This window comes from Leuresthes tenuis, unplaced genomic scaffold (genome assembly GCF_036924035.1).
Source record: "Leuresthes tenuis unplaced genomic scaffold, fLeuTen1.0.hap1 SCAF_9, whole genome shotgun sequence".
NCBI classification, from domain to species: Eukaryota; Metazoa; Chordata; class Actinopteri; order Atheriniformes; family Atherinopsidae; genus Leuresthes; species Leuresthes tenuis.
Window position 1 is genome coordinate 22,959,949 of NW_027325363.1, and position 24,967 is coordinate 22,984,915.

A 24,967-nucleotide genomic window follows, 5' to 3' on the forward strand; every position below is an offset into this window, starting at 1 on the left:
TGTGTGTGCGCGCGCGAACTAGCAGGTAAAGAGCTGCCGTCTCCCGGCGAGTCGCAGGCGGTACAGGGAGCAGATTTAATGTAGCAATGTTCGGGTATGATTCATACACGCTCATTAACCATGTTCACATAACTTGACCCAAAGACTTGGAGTTCAGAAGTGAATGTGGGCGAGGAGACCACAGAAACAAACGGGGGATTCAGCTCTCAACTGGCCGGGAAAGCCGACCACACCACCCGGCTTCCGGGGATTCTGGGGCCGCAGCGGTTGACGGCAGACGTCGGTCGGTAGCTCTGGGGAAGACGGGCGATTGCTCACATCGGCGCAGACATCTACTTCTCGATTTCAGCCACTTTCGAGATGTCAAGAAAGCTTCAAAGGACAGAAGTCTGCGCCGACTGCAGTGCACCAGGTAGGGAGGGGGTGGGGGGATAAATAAAATAGACCATTGTGCTGGAACAATACGTCGGGAGGGCGACATAGTGGGGCTAACGGGGCCCGAGTTGCTGTCACTGTCAGCGGGTCCGCAGAGCAGGAAAATAGCCAGGGCTGTTGAGCGTCAGTTAGGCCCAAAATAAACAGTGAAAAATAGGCGTGTTGTCACAACGGGGAATATCTTTGGCTAACAGCTAATCGGCGTTAATGTAACTTACTAAGCAGCTTGATATGAGTTCTTGTTTGACTAGGACGCTATGCTGGGACGAACAGCTTTATCACTGCAGTGGAAGATATGAGTGTCAGATTTATGCTGCCTTATTGCTCGGGGAGACGTTTGTTTTGATTTTCGTGACCTGGACAGACTTCTTTACGCGTTATCTTAGCTCGGCTAGCAACTGGCGATTTTGCCTGGATGCTCAATTTGCTGGTTGAAGCTCGGGCTGAATATGCAGTTTTTTTTAATATCACGGTTATATTGAAATAACCTCCGTGTTAGTGCGGACGCTTTGACTTGCAGCTTTTTGAGTAGCCAATAGCTAGCTTAGCCCAGGACGCTAGCTACTCCAGCTAACTTTTGCTAAACGGCAAGTTAGTACCAAGCTGATTCAGCTAACGCGTCAGCAACCTGCCAGTAGTGGAGTCTTCTGTAATTTCAGTTGATTGTTGATGGACTAAATTGATTGTTTGCCTCACTTATTTCAGAGCACAGTTTAGAAATGTGACTGTCTCAAAGGCTGAGAGAGTTGACAGAAGCAAATTAACTTGAAAGAAATCCCATATTTAACCTAAATTAGCATGAGGTTGAAAAGAAGTAATTGCCCCAAACTTAACACGTCAGTCAAGAGTGAACGGTTTCGGCCTTTATCATGACTATTCATATTTGTAAGTTTAGTTTTACCTGTTGTTGGCACATCTGTTTGTTAAGAAGGCAGGTTTAGGTGGTGCCAAAAGAACCTTTATATCACCTCTCTTTGTAAATTCTCCTGTTTCCTTACAATGTCTTGACTACTGCTGATCTAGTGTGACTGGCTTGCTTTCATTCATGTGTACATTTTTTTCAGCAGCTGCTCTCGCTGATAGTTGTGTGTAAGTTCAAACTTGAAGGCCTCACGACTCTGTGTCTAAAATCCACACTGCCCGCTTTATTATTATGATATACATCAACGATGTATATCTCTCAGCTCTGACGGACGCGCTTCATTTCGTTTGTCTTTCCTTGTTTTTCCATCTATTGCTTTTGTACCACATAATCTCCCCAAGCATTACCCATCCCAAGCTGACCCCCTTTCTTTAAATACCTTAACAGCTTACAGAATAATCGATGTCCCCCGTCTCTAACAAATTAATCCAGTTCTGAAATAAAAGTGGCGACTTGTGCTTTGTGGTAAAGCACTAGTGAGATTACGTGGCAAAATGACTCATTTTTTTCATACGGGTTGGGTGTCCAGTTTGTATTATTGTACCTGAAACAAGTGGTACATGTCTTCTATCATGCATGTAGCTCCTCCTTATCACAACATGCACACACACAGACGCAGTCCACCCTGCAAAATGCTGACCAAGCCTCTGGTGACAGGCCACCTCCCTACTATCCAGCTTTGTGTCATACAAGGGGATAACTCGATGGCAGGACTACAAAGCACGACTGCTGCTCCAGGTCCTAGCCAAGCCTCGGGAGGCTTTCATGTCGCAGCATGGAAATGTGCGCAGTTTATAGCAACAATGAATCATGTCTTCCCGATAGTAAGCCCTTTATTGTTGGGTATTGATGCGGCTGTTGCAGAAACTGAGACTTGCGTGCAGGCACTTAGAAGTGTTTGATGGAGGTAATTGTAATGCCTCGACGTTGACGTTGAGACCTGAGCCCAACTTGGACGAAATAAAAATAGTGTCGGCAAAGTGAATTAAGCTAATAGAGGCCTGTGATTATCAATGTTATGCTGTTTATTAGAGTATAATTTCGCAAATTTCTGGTTTGCCCATCAGACTGTGATAGCCCATCAGACCCCCCCCCCCCCCCCATGTGGCAGGGAAACTACACCCTCTGTCAGTTCTGGGGTTTCACATTTCAGAACATAATGAAAACTCATCTGGAGTCAGATGCATGAATGAAACGTACACACAAAAACCATGCGTACGCCTCTTCCTCCATACAGACTGTTTTTTATAAAGGAAGAAGGAGTATGTGTGCTAATGCTACTCCGCTGTAGTGCTGATGTGACGTGCGGGCTGAGTTTGGCCTCTGGTTGGGATCATCCTCCTATTTAATGGCCAAGCTTTAGCTGTCAGACAGATGGCTTCGAGTTTGACTCGAGAATACTTTAAAAAAAGAATTCCGTGGTCGACTTAATGACTGCAACGTGCCAATATCCTGTAGCTGCAAAACAAGCCCAAACCATCACTCTTCCAGCACTGTGCTTGGCAGCGGGTATGACATGTTTGTCCTCATGCGATGAGTTTGGTTTTCACCGGATGCGTTGCTATGCGTTGCTATGCATTTGATAAAACATCCCCACTTTGGACCTAAATTCTACGACAACAAAGAATTTCCTGATACGCATGTTTGTGTGTCGGTGCGTTATTCACCATTAATACTCTCTGTTGTGCGTGTTTTAAGCAGGCACAATCACACTCTCTGATAATGCTTAGATGAATTAGGCCAACTTTTTGCAAAATTATGTCATGCTGCAAGTTTGGCCAATAAAGCAAAGCTAACAGTCTTTCCAGGTCTAATAGCTTAATGGCATTGCCATCATATTGATTCAGTGGGCCAGGCAGATAGCCCAGACTGGGAGTTTGTAAATTTATTACTCAGATTAAGGAATTAAATTGCTGCAGTCCGACCTTTAAAGCCTATAGGCTACTGTCCCACACTGGGACGATAGCACTCATCAAAGCAATTTTGCATTTTGCTGCTGCATTCTCTGCAGACAAAAAGATTCAGAGCACATCATTTCATCAGATGATGGACTATTCTAGCTCCATTAATACCCTAAGCTGAGACACTTTTATCCCAGCCTGATAGGGACTAACACAGATAGTGGATATGTGGGCGTTGTGTGTAAAACATGTTGGTGTGCAGATATTTGTTGCGATCTTGCAGAGCGTGTTGTTTAGTTGTGAGCTCCCCATCGCATCATCAGGGCCTCCAGGGCGCAAACACGACCAGTCTTAAAGTGCCTGGAAGGCCGATGTCGGCCCTTCTTGTCCTCACTTCTGTCATACTCTTTTGTTAATTTTTTTAGTAGTAAGTTTCAGGTTCTTGTCACAGGTCCAAAGAAAAGTAGAAAAAGTAATCCTCATCCTAGATTTCTATCAATACTGCACCAATTAGACAAATGTCAAACGTTGGTGCTGGAAACTCTTAACTACTGTCAAAAGCATGTGACATTTGGTAAAGTAAGTGAGGCGGCCCTCTTATTCTGAAATGTGCTGGACTTAAAGGTCAAAGCTTTCTGTTGTCATTTACTGGGATTAGAAACTGAAAAATGAAGGAAGAAAACCTGTTGTTTTACCGAAAGGTGAAAGAAGTCTGAACATAACTCACAGGGTTATAGCCCTGTACACCCCGGATTGCAGTTTTTGAGCCAATATGGTAAATTTGATTAAATTTCTTTATTTCCTTATGGAAATGCAAGATAACTCTAACAGAACTTTGTTTCCATCACTGTTACCATCTCATTTTCAACAGCTTGAGGTTTGACTGCCAGTGTTTTAATGACATCATCTCGTTGCAAAACCCGCTCCCTGCGGTTAAATGGCACCCCCCGGGGGCAGAATTAGCACCACCAGCTGTTTATCTCAAGGCGCTTAACATCTAATATTCACCTGACTGCTTTTAGATGAGTATACATTGACATTAATGTTGTGGATTTTAATGCATGCGCTTTTTGGTTTTATTCCGGTTTCAAAAGAAAAATTGAGTCATTCGGAGGAGGTTAATTGTTCAATTCAATTCAATTCAATTTATTTATATAGCGCCAGATTACAACAATTGTCATCTCAAGGCACTTAAGTAATATAGTCCAATTCAAGCCAATTGGAATTCAATTCATTGTAATCATAATCCAATTAATTCATATAGAGCAAATTCAAAAAATAATATCCGAGCTAAGGAAACCAACAGATTGCACAGAAACTTGCCTTCAGTCCAATCTCCCGTCCTGAGCGTGCCTGTGGCAACTGTGGAAAGGAACGACTCCCTTTTAACAGGAAGAAACTTCTGGCAGAACCAGACTCAGGAAGGGTGGCCATCCGCCTTGACTTACACCGCCACGGTGTAATTGTTGAATTTGCAGCAAAAGAAAAGAAGGTGACGGTCGAAGGTGCTAATACTTCTAATCTTAAAACTAACTAACTAATTGCCCCGTGGTTCACCGCTCCATCCTGTCTGTGTGGTTTTGGGAGTCTACAGAAATCTACAGAAATGGAACTTTTCAATATATGTTCCAGTGCTTTTTGCCAAAGGGGTATTTTTGAATAGGCTTATAAATGAACAACAAATAGATTGTGAAATCATTCACCGCAATTATTTGTATGAGTCCTGTCATCCAGAATGTCACGATTGCTTTTATGTCAGTTATGTTGAAGCACTTTTATCTGTGTTGGCCAGACCCAGGCTGGACCAGTATCAACCGAGGGGTCCTGATCTGCGATGAATGCTGCTCGGTCCACCGCAGCTTAGGCCGCCATATCTCCATAGTAAAGCACCTGAGGCACAGCGGATGGCCTCCCAGACTACTGCAGGTAAGGCTGAGACAGAATCCGGCTTGGCTCAAGCTCTTGCTTCTCTTATTTATTTGTGACGATGAACCATCGCTGTGTCTGTGCTTGGACTGTGCCTCAGATGGTTCAGACCTTGGCCAGTAATGGGGCTAACTCCATATGGGAACACAGTCTCCTGGACCCTGCGCAGGTGCAGAGCGGTCGGAGGAAACCGAACCCTCAGGACAAGGTTCAGTAAGTATGCTACCGACTGGCTTAGAATAAACAGTCTTTGATGACCTACCTAACCATTCTTGCTCTGCTCACATAGCCTTTTGTACCATTAAATGTTCCGGTGCTTTTTTGGGTTGAAAAATGTCCACGGGAGGGTTGTGACAACGCTAATTGGATGTGCAAGAGAAACATTTGCTCGTTTTCAAGTTCCGCCAATCTGGAACAGCCTCTAAAAGCTTGCTGCATCTTGTCTCTAATACAAGCAGGAAAGCAGCTTTATGTCAGTAAAAATGTGACAGAAACCCACTCCATGAAAAAAAGAATTCATGTCATGAAATGGATCTAAATGCATAAATTGGTGTCACATCTATTTTATCTTCACATTGATTTGTTTGCCTTTTTTAAGACTTGGATTTTTGCTAATCATCTTACTCCCCCCCCCCTCCTGTTCAGTCCCACTAAGTCAGAGTTCATCAGAGCCAAATACCAGATGCTGGCATTTGTGCACAAGCTTCCCTGCCGTGATGATGACGGTGTCACTACTAAGGATCTCAGTAAGGTAAGTGCTCAGTATTTTGGTGCTTTGGAGTTGTATCTGTGCATCTTTCCTGGCGAAGCATTGAGAACACAGACGAGATCTTTATAACACATGCAGTCGTCTTTTAAAGAAGTTAAAATAACAGTTCAATCTGTTTTGTCTTCAGAAAAAGATGGAAGTATATTTTCTGTCGAGTGCCGACGGTTTTCTCGCGTTTCCCCTCTCGTGTGCCGTCGGGTTTACATGCGCGGTTTACATCCCACTTTTCCACCGGGCGTTTCTGTGTGACACAATACAAGGAAACTGGAGAAGATCCGAATGCTGGTGGAATCATTTCTATCTCTGCACAAACGCAGTGGGGCACGGAAATGTTTGGACGCTGACGCAGTTTTTGGCGTTTCAGCGGTTCACCAAAGCACATGGATGTGGGCTCGCATGGCACGCGCTCAGCTTACATTTCATGGTGTATCAAATTTATAAAAGTATGGTTTTAAAAAAACATTTTTAGTACTTTGTTGAGAAATATTTTCAGGCACTGGCTGATATTGGAAGCCCAATACGGTCAGCAGAAAATACGTTGACTGAGCTCGAGTTACTGACTTGTTCGTTGCAGGAAACTGTTTCTCCCTTCAAACCTCCTGGGCTGTTTTGGCCATCATCCATCTGTGAAAAGCACCGTCCAATCAGCTTTGCTGCATTTGATGTGTCAATAAATCCCAGTCAGGCAGTGTTATTGGAAGTCCGTGTTTTTTAAAAGAAGTAAACGTAGCAGCGTGTCCTTTACTTTTCAGAGCTGGGCTCACGTTTTGTTGTGGAAGTGTTGCTTTCTTAGCTTTTCAGCATCGCTCGCGCAGTCATTCGCCATGCTGAGGAGCCAATCGGAGTGAGCTTTTCCACCAACGGCCACAGAAACAATTCTACAGCGTCTGACACTGGTTGCAGGGCCCACACACACCAAAACTCCACAGAGACAGACCTTCATCGACGCTCCAGACGGCTGATGGTCGGCTCGATGTATAAAAGCTAAAAAGCAATTTTTTGGCAGGGTGTCCTTTTTTTTTTGTTTAATTTGATTAATAGTTCTCTTTGTTGTAGAGCTTTTTCCTTCAGAATGTAACAACATGGAGCAGCTTTTGGGTTAAGCAGTCTCTTAAAAAAAGAGGGTTGTGCATACTGAAGAGCTATAATACCCTCAAATGAAAGCAGAGTCTCTATACTTTAAGCACGTTTTCGTCACATAACAATAATATTTTTTTTCGATGAACGGTTGGGTTGAAAAAAGAAAAACTGTCCAAAGATGTTTGGACCAAACTGCATAAGTTTGTAACCTGCTGAAGAGTAGGATGTTCAATAATGATGAGGAGTTTAGGTTAATTAGCCTTTATGGACACAGTCATACTGTGGAACAGCATGTGCAAGCACAAAGATTGTTTCATCGCGCCGCACACACATACACTCACACAAACACACACCTCCACTCTCACTTTAAACCCCCCTGGCAGGAAGTGTTCTGGATGACACAGCAGGATGTTTAATGATCTCTCATGCTGTGGCCTTCCACTGGGTTAATAAGAGGCTGCTGCCCGCTTCTGTCGGTCCACCCAGACTCTCTGGTCCTCTTTGTCCTCACTTCCTGTCTTCTCTTTCTTTTCTCGACTTTTAGCAACTTCATTCGAGCGTTCGGACGGGGAGTTTGGAGACATGTCTTCGGCTGTTGTCCCTCGGCGCTCAGGCCAACTTCTTCCACCCGGTCAGGAAATATCTGCTCTCTGACTCACTCCATCCAGCAATAAGCAAAGCTGTTCAGCCATTCTCTCTGTACTAGGCCTGTTGGTCTGACTCTCTGTGTGCTCCTCACTGTCCAGGAAAAAGGCACAACCCCGCTCCACGTGGCAGCCAAGGCGGGCCAGATCTTACAGGCCGAGCTGCTGGTTGTGTACGGCGCTGATCCCGGAGCACCTGACATCAATGGACGAACGCCTATGGACTATGCTAGGTACTCATACCACACCGATCACACATGGTCATAGGAGATGGCCGTTTAAGAAACAGCAACATTACAAATGGCAGCACAACTCGAAATTAGAATAATGCGTGTTTTTGTCTGTGTGTGTGTTTCAGGCAGGCGGGCCATACAGAACTGGCAGAGCGTCTGGTTGAATGTCAGTATGAGCTGACAGACAGGCTAGCCTTCTACCTGTGTGGCAGGCGTCCTGGTTAGTTTGCTGCTTACACGCACAACAGTTAACCTCCTTAACATACCGTTGTAGCTTCCATGCGGTTATTAAAAAGTTCCCTCCTCTCCTCTCTCCTTAGATCACAAAAATGGCCATTATATCATTCCTCAAATGGCAGACAGGTACGGATCATGTGATTATTTATTGTGTCAAACTGGCTACTGGTTGCACGAAAGAAAAGAAAACTGCATTAGTACACTTCCAGCTACCTAACTTGCCATGCTTCTTTGATTCTGTGACATCTCCATTTTCACCGTCTCATACTTGGGATTTATTTCGACGTAGTTCCGAGTTCTTACCACAAGGTGTCACCGTAGCATTTGTACCTTCACCCACAAAGATGTTGGATTTAAGAGGCATCTTTTATGAAGGTTGCTTTGTTGAATACCTGAGGTGTGCTGGTTTAGGAATGCTGAGCTGCAGGATTGATATGAGAGGTGCAGAAGGGCACAGTTCAGATGTGGGAAATCAGGTTCAGCATTACTTTGCACGGTTCCTTTCAAATATTTGCTTCTCAATTGTATTTACTACCAAAAAAAAAATAAAATAAATAACCAAATGTGCATTTTACTACGTGGCAGCTAATCCAAATGCACTGCAGCAGTTTGTCACCGAGGTGGATCTTGTTTCCGAGCTGTCGTCTAACTCTACTCACATCTGTTCTGTTCTGTTCTGTTGAATGGTTTCTCTTGATAATAACAATTAAAGCTGTTTTGATGTGGCTTCTCTTCCCCTTCTTTCTGTCTCTTTCTTCTTTTTTTCTCACTCGTTTTCTGTTCTCTCCATTTCGCTGCGCTTGGTGGAGCCAGAGCTCGTCCTAAGTGCCCGACACAGAGGTATCTTTACTTTCCTTGTTCCTCTTTTCCAAAAAAATTCTCTTCCTGCCTTTCGGTCCCTTTTGTCTGCAACCCAGTCTTTTGTCTTTTTCCCTCTATTGTACACCAGGATAGGTTTATTCATTTAGAGTTAAATTTCTACTAGAAGTTAGAGCTATACAGACAGAAAGAAAAACTGCTGTTAGAAGGCCTCCATGGAACAAGTCAGGGCTGTGGTCAGGAGAACCACACCAGGGAAATAACCCATTAACGTGTTTTTTTTTTGTCCTTAGCCTATTTAGAATCGACTTTCAGATTAATCTGCACAGCTTTTGACATATAGAAATTCTACATCTGTGTCATCAAACACAGAGGAAGTTGAGGTTTGCCTGCCAGAAATGTGTCATGTCACAACTTTTAGTTGCCACCCGCAGTCACCATTAGCTCAGGCTGTTTGTATTTGACACCCAGCGCATCCCATCCGATACGTACCTGCCCTCTCCCCTCTTTCTAGCAAAACGCTGCCCTGTCCTCCTCCTCAGCTCTCGCTTTTGTCGCCGTCTTCGTGTTTTCCTCCTTTCCCTGGCCCTCTGTCTCTTTTCTTTTCCCGTATTCTTCCGACGGCTGTCTGATTGTCGTTTTCTTTTGTTTGTTCTTACTTTTCTTAAGTCTGGACCTCTCAGAGCTGGCCAAGGCCGCCAAGAAGAAGCTTCAAGCGGTGAGCTGAGATCAAAATTCCCTTTGCTATTTGTCCAAATGTATTCTGTTCACTTCTCAGTTTAGTCTCAGGCACTTCTGACCAAGGGTTTGGGTTCTTTAAGGCGATGTAAGGGAAGACGTTTTGTTGACGTAAAATTTCTGTTCATAACTCAAGTAATTCAGACTTGATGGTCAGTTATCAATGTTTGAAGGGCTTAAGTCATAAATATTGATGTTTTTATTCAAGAATGAAGCCATGAAATACTTAAACTGATAGAGCGTGCCCTGTAAATTCTGTCCTGATGACTGTTGATCATTTCTGCCATTGTTTTAGTCGTATATTTAACGGTTTTTGTGTATTTAGACATGTGCAAACAGACCCGTTGACGTATTTGGGGTCCATTTGTTTATTTGTGTCACAGCTCAACAACCGATTGTTTGAGGAGCTAGCAATGGATGTCTATGACGAGGTGGATCGCAGAGAAAACGATGCAGGTGAGCCTCATCTTCTTTTAATCCTCTGTTAGGTGGGAATGTTTGTGTGTGTGGGGCAAAAGAGAGGAAGTTGAGAGTGTAAAGCACCTCCTCAGCGTTAACGACGTTAACTTTTTCATGAAACCTGAGCACAGGAAAGGCAAAGCATCGGTGATACGCCAGAGAGAGAAGTGTTTAGGAGGGTCTGAGGAGGACGGAAAAGTGGCTGCTGAAGAGGAAGGCCAAATGTAGTGAGAGCAGGAGGAGGAGAGTCGACGCGAGGAAGTGCCTCACAAATTCTTGAGTCTCTCTCCTCCTCCTCCTCCTCAGCTCTGTCGCTCCTTTGCTTTTCCTCTCTCCCTCTCCTTAGTAGTAGCAGAAACCGTCAAATTGTGCTTTTTTTTTCTTTTTTTTTTTTGACAGAAGCACCGCAGGTAAGTGGCAAGGATACACCCCCTCGCACACAAACACACACACACACACACCAATTGCGCTCAGTGGGAGGATTGCGAGCTCATAACTACACTGTGTAATCAAGACTTCCATTTTTGGGCTCTATTGTACAGTTTAGTTGGGTTTTTTTTTTCTTCCCCTGAACTTTGTTTATGTTTTCATGCGTGTGTGGGTGGATGGACCGAGTTCGATGTGGGTGGCTGCGCATGCTCTAACCAAGATGACCTTGTTGCTTGATAACACACACACTTTTTTTTCTCCGTTTTTGTCTCTAGTGTGGCTGACGACGCAGAACCACAGCACTCTGGTAACAGAACGAAGCGCGGTTCCTTTCCTGCCAGTCAACCCGGAATACTCGGCCACACGCAACCAGGTAAACATACTGCACACACACACACACTTGTGTATATACACAGGTATCCATGCGTGAAATGAGCTTGAAACTGGGGATGTTCTTCGGCTGTGAGAGATGAGAATCCACCCCCACCCCCCAACCTCTTTCCCTCACTATGTGCAAGAGTTAGAAATCCCTCATGTCCTCTCATAGTTCCTCTTCATCTGTGTGCCTCGTCGATGTAAACACTGACTTCAACACAAGTGTACACACACGGAAAAAACACCCACACTGCCACGCTTGCTGCTACCTGATTGGCTAGTTCATAGTGGTCAGGAACAGAGGAAAAGGGCAACACAGGTTTGAAGCTTTAGAGTGGTGCATAATGAATAGTGCATCACTTTGTGGAAAACTGCTGGAAACTCTTCTCTTTATTGTCTCATACAGATGCCAACATGCTTGCCTAATTGCATGGTTTATGTCTCTTTACACACGATCGTGTTCATGTGAGCGCAGTTTTGCTTGATGGTGTCTGTTGGAGTGTGTGTGTGTGTGTGTGTGTGTGTGTGTGTGTGTGTGTGTGTGTGTGTGTGTGTGTGTGCGCGTGCGATGTTGAGAGTATGACTGCGTTTTTCCACAGCACATGGTCGTTGACCACAGGAGTCACTCAGGCACTGAGCCGCTGACTGCGGGCTGCGTTCTGTTCGTGCTCCACACGGCTCACAATGGGAACTTGTTTTAGTGATTTTTTTAAGCAACCAGGCCAGTGACTGCATGCATTTAGATGATAATTAGTCCTAACGTGTTATTCTCTCAGGGTCGTCAGAAGCTGGCCCGTTTCAACGCTCGGGAGTTTGCGACGCTCATCATCGACATCTTGAGCGACGCCAAGAGGAGACAGCAGGGGAAAGGTCTCAGCAGCCCTACTGGTGAGACTGGGAGGAAGGGGGAGACGGACAAATATAGATGCATCTGTGATTACACAATAAAATGGAACCAGTCCAGCAGTTTAGTGGAGAAGGGCAAAACTGTTTTTTTTTTTTTTTTAGCATTTATTGCTATTAAATCTGCACCAGTTTTTTTTTTTCTTAAATTTTAGATCTGCCCTCAGAAATGGTGAGAAGGGCCGATGAATCATTGATGCTTTGACACTTCTTTCCCTTCTCCAGACCCACTGGACCTGGGCATAGACGACGATCAGCATGACTATGACAGCGTAGCTTCTGATGAAGACACAGACAGCGAACTCACCACCCAGAACAACAACAACACGCAACGGAGCAATCGTGCAAAGGTACAGCACCTCACCCACGGCCTGTTTTGGGAAAAACTATTTATAAAACCCTGATTCCAAAAAAAGTTGCAAAATCATTTACATTGATTTGCCGTTCTCGTAAACTGGTGTTTTATTCACATTCAGGATGGTGAAAGTGAGACATTTTGCCTTTTCCTGAAAAATTGTACCTCATCTTGAATTTGATGGCAGCAGCGCATCTGAAAAATGTTGTGTTCAGGGGCGGCAAAAGGCTGCGACGGCTGAGGGAAGATGATGTAACTAATCAGGTTAACTGGCAACAGGTCAGAAACATGATTAGTTCTAAAACAAAAAAAAAGAGCACCTTAGAGAGGCAGAGTCTCTCAGAAGTAAAGATGGAAAGAGGTTCGGCAATCTGCAAATGGCAACGCCAGCAAATTGTGAAGTAATTTCAGAATAATGTATTGGTTGAGCCCAAAATGTCTTTTTTTAATTTTTTTATTTATTTGAGACACATGCATAGTTTACCTTTCCATAGGCGACAGTTCACCATCACTGCTGAAAGGTATATAAGCAGCTTCTGATCCCATGTAGATGGCATCTTTTTCAGGGAAGGCCAGTGTTCAGGTGTCCACGTGCTGGACTGACCTGCCTGCAGTCCAGACTTTTCACCAACTGAAAATATTTGGCATATCATGAAGCTCAAAATGACAAAAAGCACTGTTTAGCAGCTAGAATTCTATATCAGACAAAAGTGGGACAACAATCCTCTCCCATGGCTGCAGCAGCTGGTCCCCTCAGTTCCCAGATGTTCACAGACAGATGTTAGGAGAAGAGGAGATGCTGCACAGTAGTAAACTTTTTGGACACGTGTGGCTGCCATCGAATTCCAGATGAGCTTGAAACAGTCACTGTTACCATGATGTGCTTTCTGTGTTCTACTGTGAAAAAATATAGTTTTCAGAGATTTACAAATCATTGCGTTCTGTTTAGATGAACTTTTTACATGTCTCAACTCTTTTTGGAGTTGGGGTTTCACGTTGTGGCACCCGCCACAGTGAGAATGTCTTTTTCTTTGTCGAGTGTCGTAGAAAAGTAGACGTAAACGCTTGAAAAGCTCCTAAAAGACTGCCTCTCCCAGCATACTTTGCAGGAAGCGGCCACGGCTGGGGCTGCCACATAGCTCTCGAGTGACATCATCGACTATTCTGGGGGTTTTGTCAGTAAGCCATTGTTCATACAGTCGTAGAGTTTGTGTAACTGGAGGGGAAAGGAGAGGAGAGGACCGAGTAAACGAGCCAAACCAGTGACTATCATCTTTTTCTGGGAACGAGCTCAAAGGGCAAAACCGTTGCAAACTATTCCATATAATGGAATGTGTGCAACAGTTATTTTGCTGTGGTTTTAAGATGAGCCAAGCAGGAGGGTAAATTATACAAAGATGGATGAATAATAAGTGAAGCGCTTTGAAAAGAGGTCCTCACAAGTTGTTATTGGTTCAGTTGTAGGGAGTGGTAGAAGCTGAATCTGAGCCTGCTTCAGGGTCACAGGAAGTGGGGGGGGTTTGCTGAGCGTAAGAACTAAGGCTCTACTGTCCGTGTGTGATGCTGACTGCAAGCCAACCCTCTTCCTCTCAGACAGCTGAAGGCTCTGTGTACACATAGCTCAAAAGGCAGCGATTCGTCCTCACTTTACCCCATAAACTGCACAAATTATCTCCGACTTGCTCATTTTGTGAGTCGTAGCGAGGGTTTTTGATAGATGACTCTGAAGGAATTTGAGTCTCAATTTCAACGTCTTCACAATGTCTGTTCTAGCTGCCACTCCAAATGTTTCTTTTCTCCTGCCAACTCAGAGTATGGACTCATCAGACCTGTCAGATGGTCCCATCACCCTTCAGGAGTATCTGGAGGTAAAGAAAGCCCTGGCCTCCTCGGAAGCCAAAGTGCAGCAGCTGATGAAGGTCAACAACAACCTGAGTGAGGAGCTCCGGCGGCTCCAGAAGGAGGTATGAAGGATGGGCAGAGACTGACCCTCAGGCATGTTATAACATTTAAAAAAATGACTGATAAAATTGGAAATCGGTAGCGGTTCAAGAAAAAAAAGGATCATGACGAAATGTCTGGAATGAATTAAAGTCTGAGTAAAGCAGGAAGAAATCACTTTAAACCACACACGAATGATTAAAACAATCCCCAAATTAATAGATATTGGTGTCAAAATCAAAAGAAAAAACCAAACGTGCAACTTCCATGTTTTTGCGGGGATTCGACCGCTGAGATGCACATCAGCATGGCAGGGAGACTTGAGCTAGCTGTCACACCAGTGTATCGGTGTATCGTTAAATCCCACCAGTGTCGGGGAAAAGTTTTTATGAAAAATGAGGCGGGTGTTGCTGGCAGTTCCCAATTCTCTTAAATTGGTCGTGTCTCCACTAACAGATTCTCTGAGTGTGTGCGTGTGTGTTTATGTAGCCCTCCGCAATGATGCTGGTTCTGCTGGTGTGTTGCCAGGTCTGTGGTGCTGCCATCCTCACAAAATTAATCCAGTTTTTCCCGTTTTCACTGTTCCTCTGCGTTTCTACATAGACTGCTCATGTTCTGCAAACTCTGACATCCAGTGACGGTGTGTTTTCCGTGATGAGGCCAGAACAGTTAGCTAGCTAAGTTACTTGTGTAAGTTACAGTGGCTAATGCACAGTGGCTAATGCACAGCGGCTAATGCACAGCGGCTAATGCACAGCGGCTAATGCACAGCGGCTAATGCACAGCGGCTAATGCACAGCGGCTAATGCACAGCGGCTAATGCACAGCGGCTAATGCACAGCGGCTAATGTACAGTGGCTAATGTACAGTGGCTAATCTACAGTGGCTAATCTACAGTGGCTAATGCACAGTGGCTAATGCACAGCGGCTAATGCACAGCGGCTAATGCACAGCGGCTAATGCACAGCGGCTAATGCACAGCGGCTAATGCACAGCGGCTAATGCACAGCGGCTAATGCACAGCGGCTAATGCACAGCGGCTAATGCACAGCGGCTAATGTACAGTGGCTAATGTACAGTGGCTAATCTACAGTGGCTAATCTACAGTGGCTAATGCACAGTGGCTAATGCACAGTGGCTAATGCACAGTGGCTAATCTACAGTGGCTAATGCACAGCGGCTAATGCACAGCGGCTAATGCACAGCGGCTAATGCACAGCGGCTAATGCACAGCGGCTAATGCACAGTGGCTAATGCACAGTGGCTAATCTACAGTGGCTAATCTACAGTGGCTAATGCACAGCGGCTAATCTACAGTGGCTAATGCACAGTGGCGGGTCTATTTCCAACATTCCCGTATTAGAGATGGGGTTAGAGATGGGGTTGCTTCAGCTCTACCTTATATCTTCAGCCTCACTGCGACATGGATTAGGGATTTTTCGATCTGCCCTAATAACCCGGAATAGTCCGACTCCACAATTCAGTAAACGCAGCTTTAACATGTTTTAAGCACCCATCGTCTGGCACATATAACGCGTTTCTATTCAAATCTCTGAATTTGCTTTTCTCAGACTTTAAAGAAGACACAGAACAGAGTGTGACAACGAGAGCTTCTAAAAGAGAGGGAACATTTGACTGAGACAGAAAGAGGGCAGGCTGATGGAGAGACTGAATTTTTTCCCCTCCATTCTCCCTCTCTGAAAGATCGATTTAGGTGACAGATTTCCAGGATTAGCTAGAGACTAAAACAGCTGTCATTCTCATGCTATTTGTCATTTTTGGTTTAATTTTTTCGAGGAATGTTCATCTGATGTTCATTGTTGCTTCTTTTGGTTCACTTTGAGTCATCGGTTAAGTGGATTCAACAGCGTTGGCCTGTGCGACCCATGACTCATCCGTGTGTTGTCGTCACTTCACGGGAGATTTAGTGAAGATTTGAGGCAAATGTTCACCTTCACAAGCAAACGCTGCCCACGTTGCCACCAAATGTTGTCAGAGTAGTGAACAGCACCGCAGAACAGACCAGCTTTCATTTTTCCTCATGCGACATGTGCAGTACTGTGCAAAAGTATTGAGCCAGACCTCATTTATTCCAAGCACCCAGACTTTCGTGTTAGTCTGTCAAAGATGTCTAGAGCAATAGCTTTCTAGGCTTTCTGAAGCTCTTTCAAAGTTCTTTCAGGCCAGATCTTTAGCAATGTCATCTTTTGCAACTTGTCACAAAGACACCTGACTTGTTCCCATTTCTTAAGTTAAATCTGCAAGAAATGCAGAGGATAGCAAAGATGTAAAATGTTATTGATTCCCAAAAGGCTATCAGCTGAAAATGAGGCATAAAATTAAGTGGCAGGCTTAAAGATAAAACTTTATCTACAGTAGATGAACAGAGTCTGGATGTGATTTCCTTTAAAAATGAGACAAAAATCCAGCAAAGACCTGACACAGGACCTGAGAGAGGCATCTGGGCCTTCAGTTGATAATTTACTGTTTCTTCAAGCCTCATCGGAAATGGTCTCCATGAATGAGTGGCTGTCAAGAAGCCATTCTCGAATGGAAAAGGGAAAGAGGGGCTAAAAAAGGCCAAATGACACAAGAACTGGCAGTGGCGACAGGTCTAATGTAGGGATGAATCCTCTGTGCGGGATCATCTCTACAGAGAACGGATTGAAAGACAGCCGACATCCAAAGAAGAGATTCAAGAAACCTGGAGAACTATTCCTGAAGACTTCTTAAAGAAATGACAGAAAGCTGGAAGAAAGAGGGTTCAGGCTGTGTTGAAGTTACTCTTCAACACAGCCTGAATGAAAGTTTGTTCGAAGCGTACAAGCACTTATTTTGTCTTATTTACATCCATGTTTGTAGATGTTTCGATACATCTATGTACGTATTTTTGTTTTTTCTGGGCAGTATGTAAGGAGATGAGGGGGTGCATCGGTGTGTACTGTAGCGTTCCCACCTGCCCCCTCAGTACTGATGTGAGTTACTATGTGAAGCCCTGTATGAGCCTTTTATTGAACCTGTCATTATGGATGCTTGTTTTGACCATTCAGTTTATACCCCCCCCCCCTCTCCCTAAAACCTCCCCATGTTCCTCCCTTCATTCCTCCCTCCATCCTCTCATCCCTCCCTGCTCCCCTCCTGCTTTCCCGTAGATCACCCGGATGCAGACAGAGAACAGTGCGCTACGGGGGGGCCAGCAGGCTGGGGGGGCAGCTGGCCATGGGGTAGGGGGCCCTGGTGGAGGTGGGGGAGGAGGAGCCCACTGGGCAGGGGGTGGGATGCGTGGAGGAATAGGTGGAGGGGGTCTGGGTGGGCTTGGGCCAGGAGCGGACCCCCCGGGGCTCTCCGTGCCCTCCTCGACCGCCCCTCACTCTCACCCCCACCGGAGGGAACGCCAGGCCTACTCAATGTACGAACCAGGGGCGGCCCCTGGCCCCACGGCCCATGGTCCCCCAGCCCTGGACTCCCTGGCAGCCCGCCTGCAGCCCCTCAACACACCCAGCGTAAGTTAGATCTCCCCCCCGCCCCCGAGCCCCTGTCCACTTCCCACCCTTCTTTGATGGCCCTGATTGGCTGTCATTGGCCTAATTACTGGGTTTTAGTCCAATCCTGATGGCTGTATTTTCCCTTTCCCTTATATCTTGCATCTCATTAACCGATCTTTCTCCTTGAAAAGTCGTGTTGTGCACAATTAAATGCTGATGTGTCCACAAAATAATGTGACATCATGCTGTGATTTCTAGTCTAAAGGATGCAGTGCACAAGTATGACCTCAAGGCGAAAGATGGGGGGGAAGGGAACATTTCATCTGATCTTATTGCCTGGTAATGCCTCTGATGCTCTGCTCTCTTGCCTGCACCCTTTTCACCCCAGTTTTTTGACCTCCCAGGTAGAGTCTGGAAATCTCACCCACACAAGTGCATGTACACACCCTCACCTCGAAATGGAAGCACATGTTTGTCGTACCGAGCACACATGGGAGTGGTGTCCCAGCGATATCTTTTCGGTGGGCAGTCTGATAAACCGCTACCGTATGCAAACACACTCACCGCTGCACTCGGGGCTCGGTCACTCTCATGGATCATCGCCATCTCCTCACAAAGTTTCACCTGTTTGTCTGTTTTCTGTCTGTCTCTTCCACCTGTCTGTCCCTCGCTCACTGCAGTGCAGCCGTGCATCCTCCGGATGTAAGACTCCTGTCTGTCTTTGCCGTGTTTTTCATTTCATCTTCCCCCGTAGGGTTTTCTCACTCTATCACCTGCGTATTGTGCGTTCTGATCTGCAAATCAGCATCGCTGTCATGTGTGTTTCTAGTGATTTTGTTGTTTGTTTTTTCTCTTTAGATGCAGTGTGATTTGTAGAAGCTCATAAGCAGATAGTAGTCTTAGAACTGAATTATTAGATGAGCTAAAGAGGCACGTAGTCATGATGGGATGATGCGGGAGCTGCAGTTTTGATATGGCGCTTGTTAATCTTTTTTTCTCTGCCTTCACACTGCCCCCCCCTCTTTCTCCTCCCTCTTCCTCTCCATCTGTGTGTTCCTCTGTCTTCTCAGGTAAGGAAGGGTGGCACCGGGGGTCCCGCCCCATATGGAAGCCAGCATCTGTCTGGATCTACAGAGATGGGCAGATACATGGTGAGCTGCTGCTGTTTTTGTCTTTGACTGTCTGTCTCTTATCACTCTGTCCATTAAGCTTTACAGGAGCAGGTCACACAGGACGTTAAGGCGACTTCTAATTGTTGGTGTGTCTGTCTCTAGATCCCTAAACCAGAGAAGCACGGCAGTGGCACAGACAGCGACTATGACAACACACAAACATATGACCATTCACTAAGGTCAGACTGATCGAGCACGTGTGTCGTTTGATTGATAGTACATCTGTTTTTTTTTTACTTATCGTTTGTACCAAATACTAAGATTTGATGCAATCGTTTTTTCTTTTAGTATCGGTCGCAGCAGTGAGGAAGAAGGTCGTGGCGAGTCTGAGGAGGGAGGAGGCGGGGAGGTGGGAGAGCCAGACCCCACCCTGCCCTGCACGGAGGATGTCATACTGAAGACTGAACAGGTGACGAAGAACATCCAGGAGCTGCTCAGGGCCGCTCAGGACTTCAAGCACGACAGGTGGGTCAGAGACGCCCCACAGATGGATGAACACGTGTCGGCTGAGCGATCGCAACTACTAATTGAATTCTCGCTGATTAGTAGCCTGAGTCTTCACGTGAGCCTTGGGCTTATTTTTGTTGGATGAAAGTATTCTGGTCGGTTTATACAGCTGCTAATGAGGTAAATGCTCTTATCGGTGCTTGGAATTTCACTGTCCGGGCCAGGCTGAGTGGCTATTGTTATCATCCATCAATCACTCTGTTTTTGACCACATGCCTGGAGTCCATTTTTGGTGTCACAGGCCTAAATGTTAGTCCAGATGTTTTCTCCCCAGTTGTGAAGTCTCCTTCGCAACCCTGAAGTTTACGGTCACCTTTCTTGACCTCATGTGCTGCAGCGTGTGCCAAACTTGACGTCACAGTCCCTGCCGTGTTACTGGAACGCTGTGTGAGCGTTTAAAGGTTTCAAAACGAGCTTTTTCCCATCACCCCCCTTCATTTATAACATTAGGGAAACATCTGATTCCGAAGGCACGTTAGGAGTGAGATTTAACCATCAATAAATTAAAGTTGAGTCGGCTCAGTTCCAAAAAGAGTGAGGATGCTGTGCAAAATGTAGATTAAGAACAGGATGCTAAATGATTTGTGAAGCGTTCTGGAGTTCATGCAGTGTTTTCATGACAGAATCATGGCTGTTTTTAATGGTCCACATAGATATGCCTGGAAATCTCTGAATCTGTAGATGGACATCATGTACTCTGGATGATGGAATATTAAAAGTCTCCACAATATGACATCGTGGCAATGATTCTGTAATTGCTCCACAATCTGTAGCCACGGCTTTTTGCTGATTGCTGAACCATCTTTGCCCCTCTAAGGAACTCTTTTTATACCCACTCATGTTACTGACCCGTTGCAAATGAACCTAACTGGAAGCAGCTGGTTCCTCCGGTAGTTTCTTTTTTACAGTCTCTTACTTTTCCAGCCTTTTGTCGCCCCTCTCCCAACTTTTGAGAATTGTTGCTGCCGTCAAATTAAAGATGAGATGATATTTTTAATGAAACGATAAAACAAAAATCTAACATCGTGGACTCAAAGGGTTCATTGCGTTTGCATATAATTCCAAGCCTGGGTTCCACCCGTCTCCCTGAATCGCATTAATCCGTTTGGCTCGTCTCTCTTTACTTTTGGATTGCAGAACAGCTTTGCCCCAGCTCTTTAGATAAGTTTTCATGCCAGTTAAACAGTCTGAGACCATTGATGTAGGTGTTTTCTTTCCCCTCTGTGGGCCCTCTGTGGGCATCTGTACGACTCATCAGAACACAGGAAGGAGCAGCTACTGCAACAACATCAAACACTGATTCAAAGTTGGTTTCTGCGCTGACGTCACAGCTCACTGGCACAGTGACGGAGGCATTCACACCCTAATCAGAAACACATACAACTCATTTTGGCTGCAGTCTCATACTTGCTGTAACTGTACAAAGCTCTTGACCACACCTGGAGGTTGGAGCTTTAAAGTTTTAATCCTCCGGTCCTTGTGAAAAACACTCAAACTGCTTTGCCTCCTTACTCCCACAGACCAGCGTTGGGGGGGGGCTCACAGTTAGGCACACTTAAGGCTCGCAGCTTCTGTTGAGACTCTTGTTGCCTCAGTCATTCTTTTGACCTAAAAGTGAAATAATTTCTCTCTTCAGCTTTGTTCCGTGTTCGGAGAAGATCCACTCTGCTGTCACTGAGATGGCCTCCCTCTTTCCCAAAGTAAGTTCTCTCTGCTTACGTCTGACCCTGTGCGTCTGATGTTCTTTTGCCCGTCTGGCTGCCTTCCTTTTCACCTCTCGACTGGTTACCGTTCTCTGTCCCTCCTACTCACAAAGTGAATTGTAATTGGCCCTTTTTCTCTTCGTAGCGGCCAGCTTTGGACGCGGTCCACTGCTCTCTACGCCTGTTGGCCTCCAGTGCTTCACGGCTGCAGGTGGAGTGTCGTAAGGCGGGGCCCTCGGATCCCGGGGCCCCCGCGGTGGACTACCAACTCCTCACTCAGCAAGTCATCCAGTGCGCCTACGACATCGCCAAGGCCGCCAAGCAGCTGGTCACCATCACCACTCGTGAGAAGAAACAGTGACCATAGATGGAGAGGGAGCGGATCGATGCATGGGAGGGGCTTTCAGGAAAGAGGGAAAGAGGGACAACATGATCACACTGTAGATGGGAGGATGGGGAGGTGGAGGAGAAGAATCATTGGGAAGAATCGGAGGCAAGCAAATATTGATTGTTTAATAGAAACACTACAGTGAGCAGGAGGAGAAAATCCTCGTGTGTGGAAGTGTAAGGAGGGAGGGGTGAGATCCCACATGTGTAATTAACCGCTGAAACTGTGATGAGCGCAGGAGAACTACAACGGTGGCCATGTACAGTGAACTGGATCCTGACAGGTTACCGCTTTATTTATTCATCATTCGTCACTCGCCGTGCCTCCCTCCCCCTGCTAGATTCAGCATGGGGGAGGGAGGTAGCGTCTGCTGCCGGAGGGGGCAGGGGATGGACCAGTCATGCCCTCTCCATGCCTTCTCCGTCCTCTGAGGAGTCGGAGTGTTCCTCCTCTTTTTTCCCTTTGACCCCTCTGTCTCTCTTGAATGAGGTCCCTTCGCCCCCCCGACGCCGTCCCATGCAGGATAGGCTCACGGTGCGTGAGCTTTTACAGGGGGAATACAGCTTCCTTCCAACCCCCCCCCTCCCTTCCCAGTAATTGGTGGTACACAGCATGATCTGGCATGTTTTCATCTCTGTCCTCTTTTTCTTTTCTTCTTTTCTTTTGCCTTTCAGTTACGCAGATCAGCCCGATCTGCACCTCTGAAGACAGAAATCCTTTCTTTTTTTTACTGACTTAAAAACAACACTTACACTGGAATAATTGTGATTATTGTTATTGTTTCTCATGCTGATTGATTTTTCTTTTTTTGTATTGATCATTTTACTGACTGTGGTTTTGATTTAACTGATGATATGTTCGTTTCTTCGTCTCAGATGTGATTCTCATTTAGCGGAACCGGGAGACAGGTGGGAGTAAGTGTCAGCCTCTAACTGGGATATAAGTAGACACGCACACTCTTAAAAGAAAAGGAAAAAAAAACCCTGTGAAATGGTCCTCAACATTTCTCAAGCGCTCCTTTTCAGGGTGACAGTTGAGGTTTTTTCCTGATGATTTATCATGTGGCCAAGGGGTTGAACAGTTGCCAAAGGACAGTTGATGTCCGGACATCGCATCACGACAGAACCTGGATCAAAATGCTATATTTATGTGTCCTCGGCTGTCTTTTTTTGTTTTGTTTTCTTGATTTCTCTTAAAGATTTTTGCCTAATTTAACAGAGCCAGTGGAATCATCTCAGACTCAGCGTCAGGATCATTTGCAGTGCCAAGAAAGTCCATAAAAAAAACACTTACACGACACGGGTGCTTCTGGTTACGCAGGAGCCATTTTATTGCATGCATGTCAGCAAGTGGGGGGAGACCCATGTTAATAAGACATAATGTATGTTGCAGTTATGCTTTAGGTAAACCTGTGGAAAGCACCGGATCTGGCAGCCTGGAACCTACACAAGGCCGAACATTCTCATTTAGTGTTTTGAAGTGAGAAAATGTGCATGTGCTTGATTTAGTTTGCCACGTATTATTCTAGCTTTTTTTTTTTGTCCTTCTTTCTTTCTTTTTGACTGTCTGGCAAGCACAATCAAGCCCACGAGCTGTTTTCCGACCCACGTGGGCGCTTTTAGTGCCGTGTCTCTGAGCTGAGACGAAGACTGCATCGGGAACAAACATGTTTACTTTATTTTTCTTAGTTTCTTTCCTGCTAAACCTACCAGCTTGTTGCGCTGTGCCGAACAAATGCGTTCCCCTCCGTTTGGTGCGGATCGTCTTCTGGTGGATTCAACTCCTGCTTTCCGTTGATGCGTTGGTGTGTCTTTAAGCATCGGCTCCTTCCGTTCTCGTACTCGGGGGGGCTTCTGCGTGTCGTCTTGCGATTACGTTGAGCTTGTGGCAGACGTCCCTCGGCACTGCTCTGTCCACCCGATTTCACATTATGCATTTAGTCCCCCCCCCCCCCAGGTAGTCACCGTCTTGTCCCCCTTCAGTCTTTCATGTAGTTGAACACACCTCTGTAGGGGAAAGTTGAATTGTGTCCATTAGACTCTTGCAATGTATCATTGTTTTCTATTGAATGCCTTTGCACATCATCATCATCTCCTGTTTAACTGGCTGAGTTACAGTGATCTTGACTTGACTGCTGAAACAACAGAAATACTTGCCCACACACACACACACACACACCTTCAGGGGCCAGTGACAGAACTTGCCCCTTCCATCATGAATGCCCACGTTCTAGACTAGAGCCATATATATATGAACATATATTTTCATGCTATATTTTATATTAAGCTACATGTTAGGTTGTTTGAGAGATATTTATGTCTATTTGTTGGCCTAAGAGGGCTTCATGCTGTGACATCCGCTCACCAAATCTTGATTCGGCTCTTAAATCTTGACACCTGATGTACTTGTAGATGTTTTAACTATTGTATGGTTTTATGCTGTGGTATTAGCCTCCCGTGTTGTCATACTGTACATGCTAACGATCCTACTGGAATCCACAGGAAGTGAGGGGTAAGAACCACAGGTCGATTTGGAGGTTATTAAAAGCGGTGGTCTTAGTTGCACTATTTCCAAACACCAGCTGGCTGAGGTGGGATCTGCTTTATGTACTGCACTCTCCCAAAGGTCTTAGTTCAAGTACATTAGGTGCAGGATGCAGGGTTTGATGTTTTCTTTTTCTTTTTTTTGGGATAGGCTAAATGGGAAAGGTCTGAAGCGCACTTTGGGCTCAGCACTACAGTCATCTCAACAAACGGCAGGACAAGAGTCTTAAATGCACATGGCCTCGTCCTTCCTAGAGTTAGTGGACGCTACATAGGGTGCCTCCAGTGTGAATGTTTAATGCTTCCGTCAGCTCATGTCACCTGACAAACTTTATACGCCATTATGTCCAGAATTTAGCACATACTCTCCAACATCCGACACACCCTGAACTTATCAGTTGGACCAATACATGCACAAGTTACAGACATTGAATTCGCAGCCAGGATTCTACTCGCATCCACTTCTGTTGTCGGGCTCAGCGGCGCATTTTGTTTGGCCGGACTGTCGCCGCCCCCTCGTTTCTTCACAGCTCTGCGCTTTGGGAGATGGGTGATGGGAGAGTTATCTTTTAACAGAAGATGTTTAAAAACTGTATAAAGTAGAGAAAACAACGACTTAAGGAAGAAAAAGAAAAAAAAGAAGCAAAAAAAAAAGGTCAATCGTAACGGAAACTCATAAGCTGTACATTTGTAATGAAATAATAAAACAATTTAATTGTCCTGGGAGTGTCTGCTTTCAGCTTCTTCCTAACATGTGGATGTTCTTTTAACAGGGAGCGCTTACGTGTTCGAGTACAGACACGTGACAAAGAGTCAGTCCAAGGTTTTAGGTGTCAGGAGATGAAAAAAAATTAATGAAATCTGGTCCTTACAAGATATCAAAGTTGTCCTGATGCAACCTCAGACGAACAACAATACAACATATTATTTAAACGAATTCAAAATGCAGAAACTGCAAATAAACTAAGCTCACCCCCATGATTCAGCAGCTTTTTAAAAAAAC

The 24,967-nt window shown here is 45.4% G+C and overlaps 1 protein-coding gene across 3 annotated transcripts; it reads left to right on the forward strand.

The window, feature by feature from the left end:
• Positions 1 to 24,684, forward strand: git1 (G protein-coupled receptor kinase interacting ArfGAP 1). 3 transcript variants are annotated; one of them, XM_072392908.1, is made up of 21 exons: positions 1 to 412; positions 5,051 to 5,184; positions 5,285 to 5,397; positions 5,830 to 5,935; positions 7,578 to 7,664; positions 7,780 to 7,910; positions 8,036 to 8,130; positions 8,231 to 8,273; positions 8,961 to 8,987; positions 9,636 to 9,684; positions 10,088 to 10,160; positions 10,868 to 10,965; positions 11,744 to 11,855; positions 12,096 to 12,220; positions 14,037 to 14,189; positions 17,319 to 17,669; positions 18,722 to 18,802; positions 18,926 to 19,002; positions 19,112 to 19,288; positions 20,967 to 21,030; positions 21,179 to 24,684. In XM_072392908.1, the coding sequence occupies exons 1-21, from the start codon at positions 361 to 363 to the stop codon at positions 21,392 to 21,394; spliced, it is 2,364 nt and encodes a 787-aa protein (XP_072249009.1). In that variant the 5' UTR covers positions 1 to 360; the 3' UTR covers positions 21,395 to 24,684. The 3 variants fall into 3 exon arrangements, with proteins under 3 accessions (XP_072249009.1, XP_072249010.1, XP_072249011.1); XM_072392909.1 differs by lacking the exon at positions 17,319 to 17,669 and having other exon boundaries at positions 2 to 412; XM_072392910.1 differs by lacking the exons at positions 8,961 to 8,987; positions 17,319 to 17,669 and having other exon boundaries at positions 2 to 412.
• Positions 24,685 to 24,967: the final 283 nt, after the last annotated feature.

Excerpts from the sequence above, each read along its gene's own strand:
- git1 (XM_072392908.1), top strand. The coding sequence starts at position 361 with ATGTCAAGAAAGCTTCAAAGGACAGAAGTCTGCGCCGACTGCAGTGCA. Across the intron at positions 8,131-8,230 it reads CCTGTGTGGCAGGCGTCCTG|ATCACAAAAATGGCCATTAT; the intron begins GTTAGTTTGCTG and ends CTCTCTCCTTAG. Across the intron at positions 19,003-19,111 it reads ACATATGACCATTCACTAAG|TATCGGTCGCAGCAGTGAGG; the intron begins GTCAGACTGATC and ends TTTTTCTTTTAG.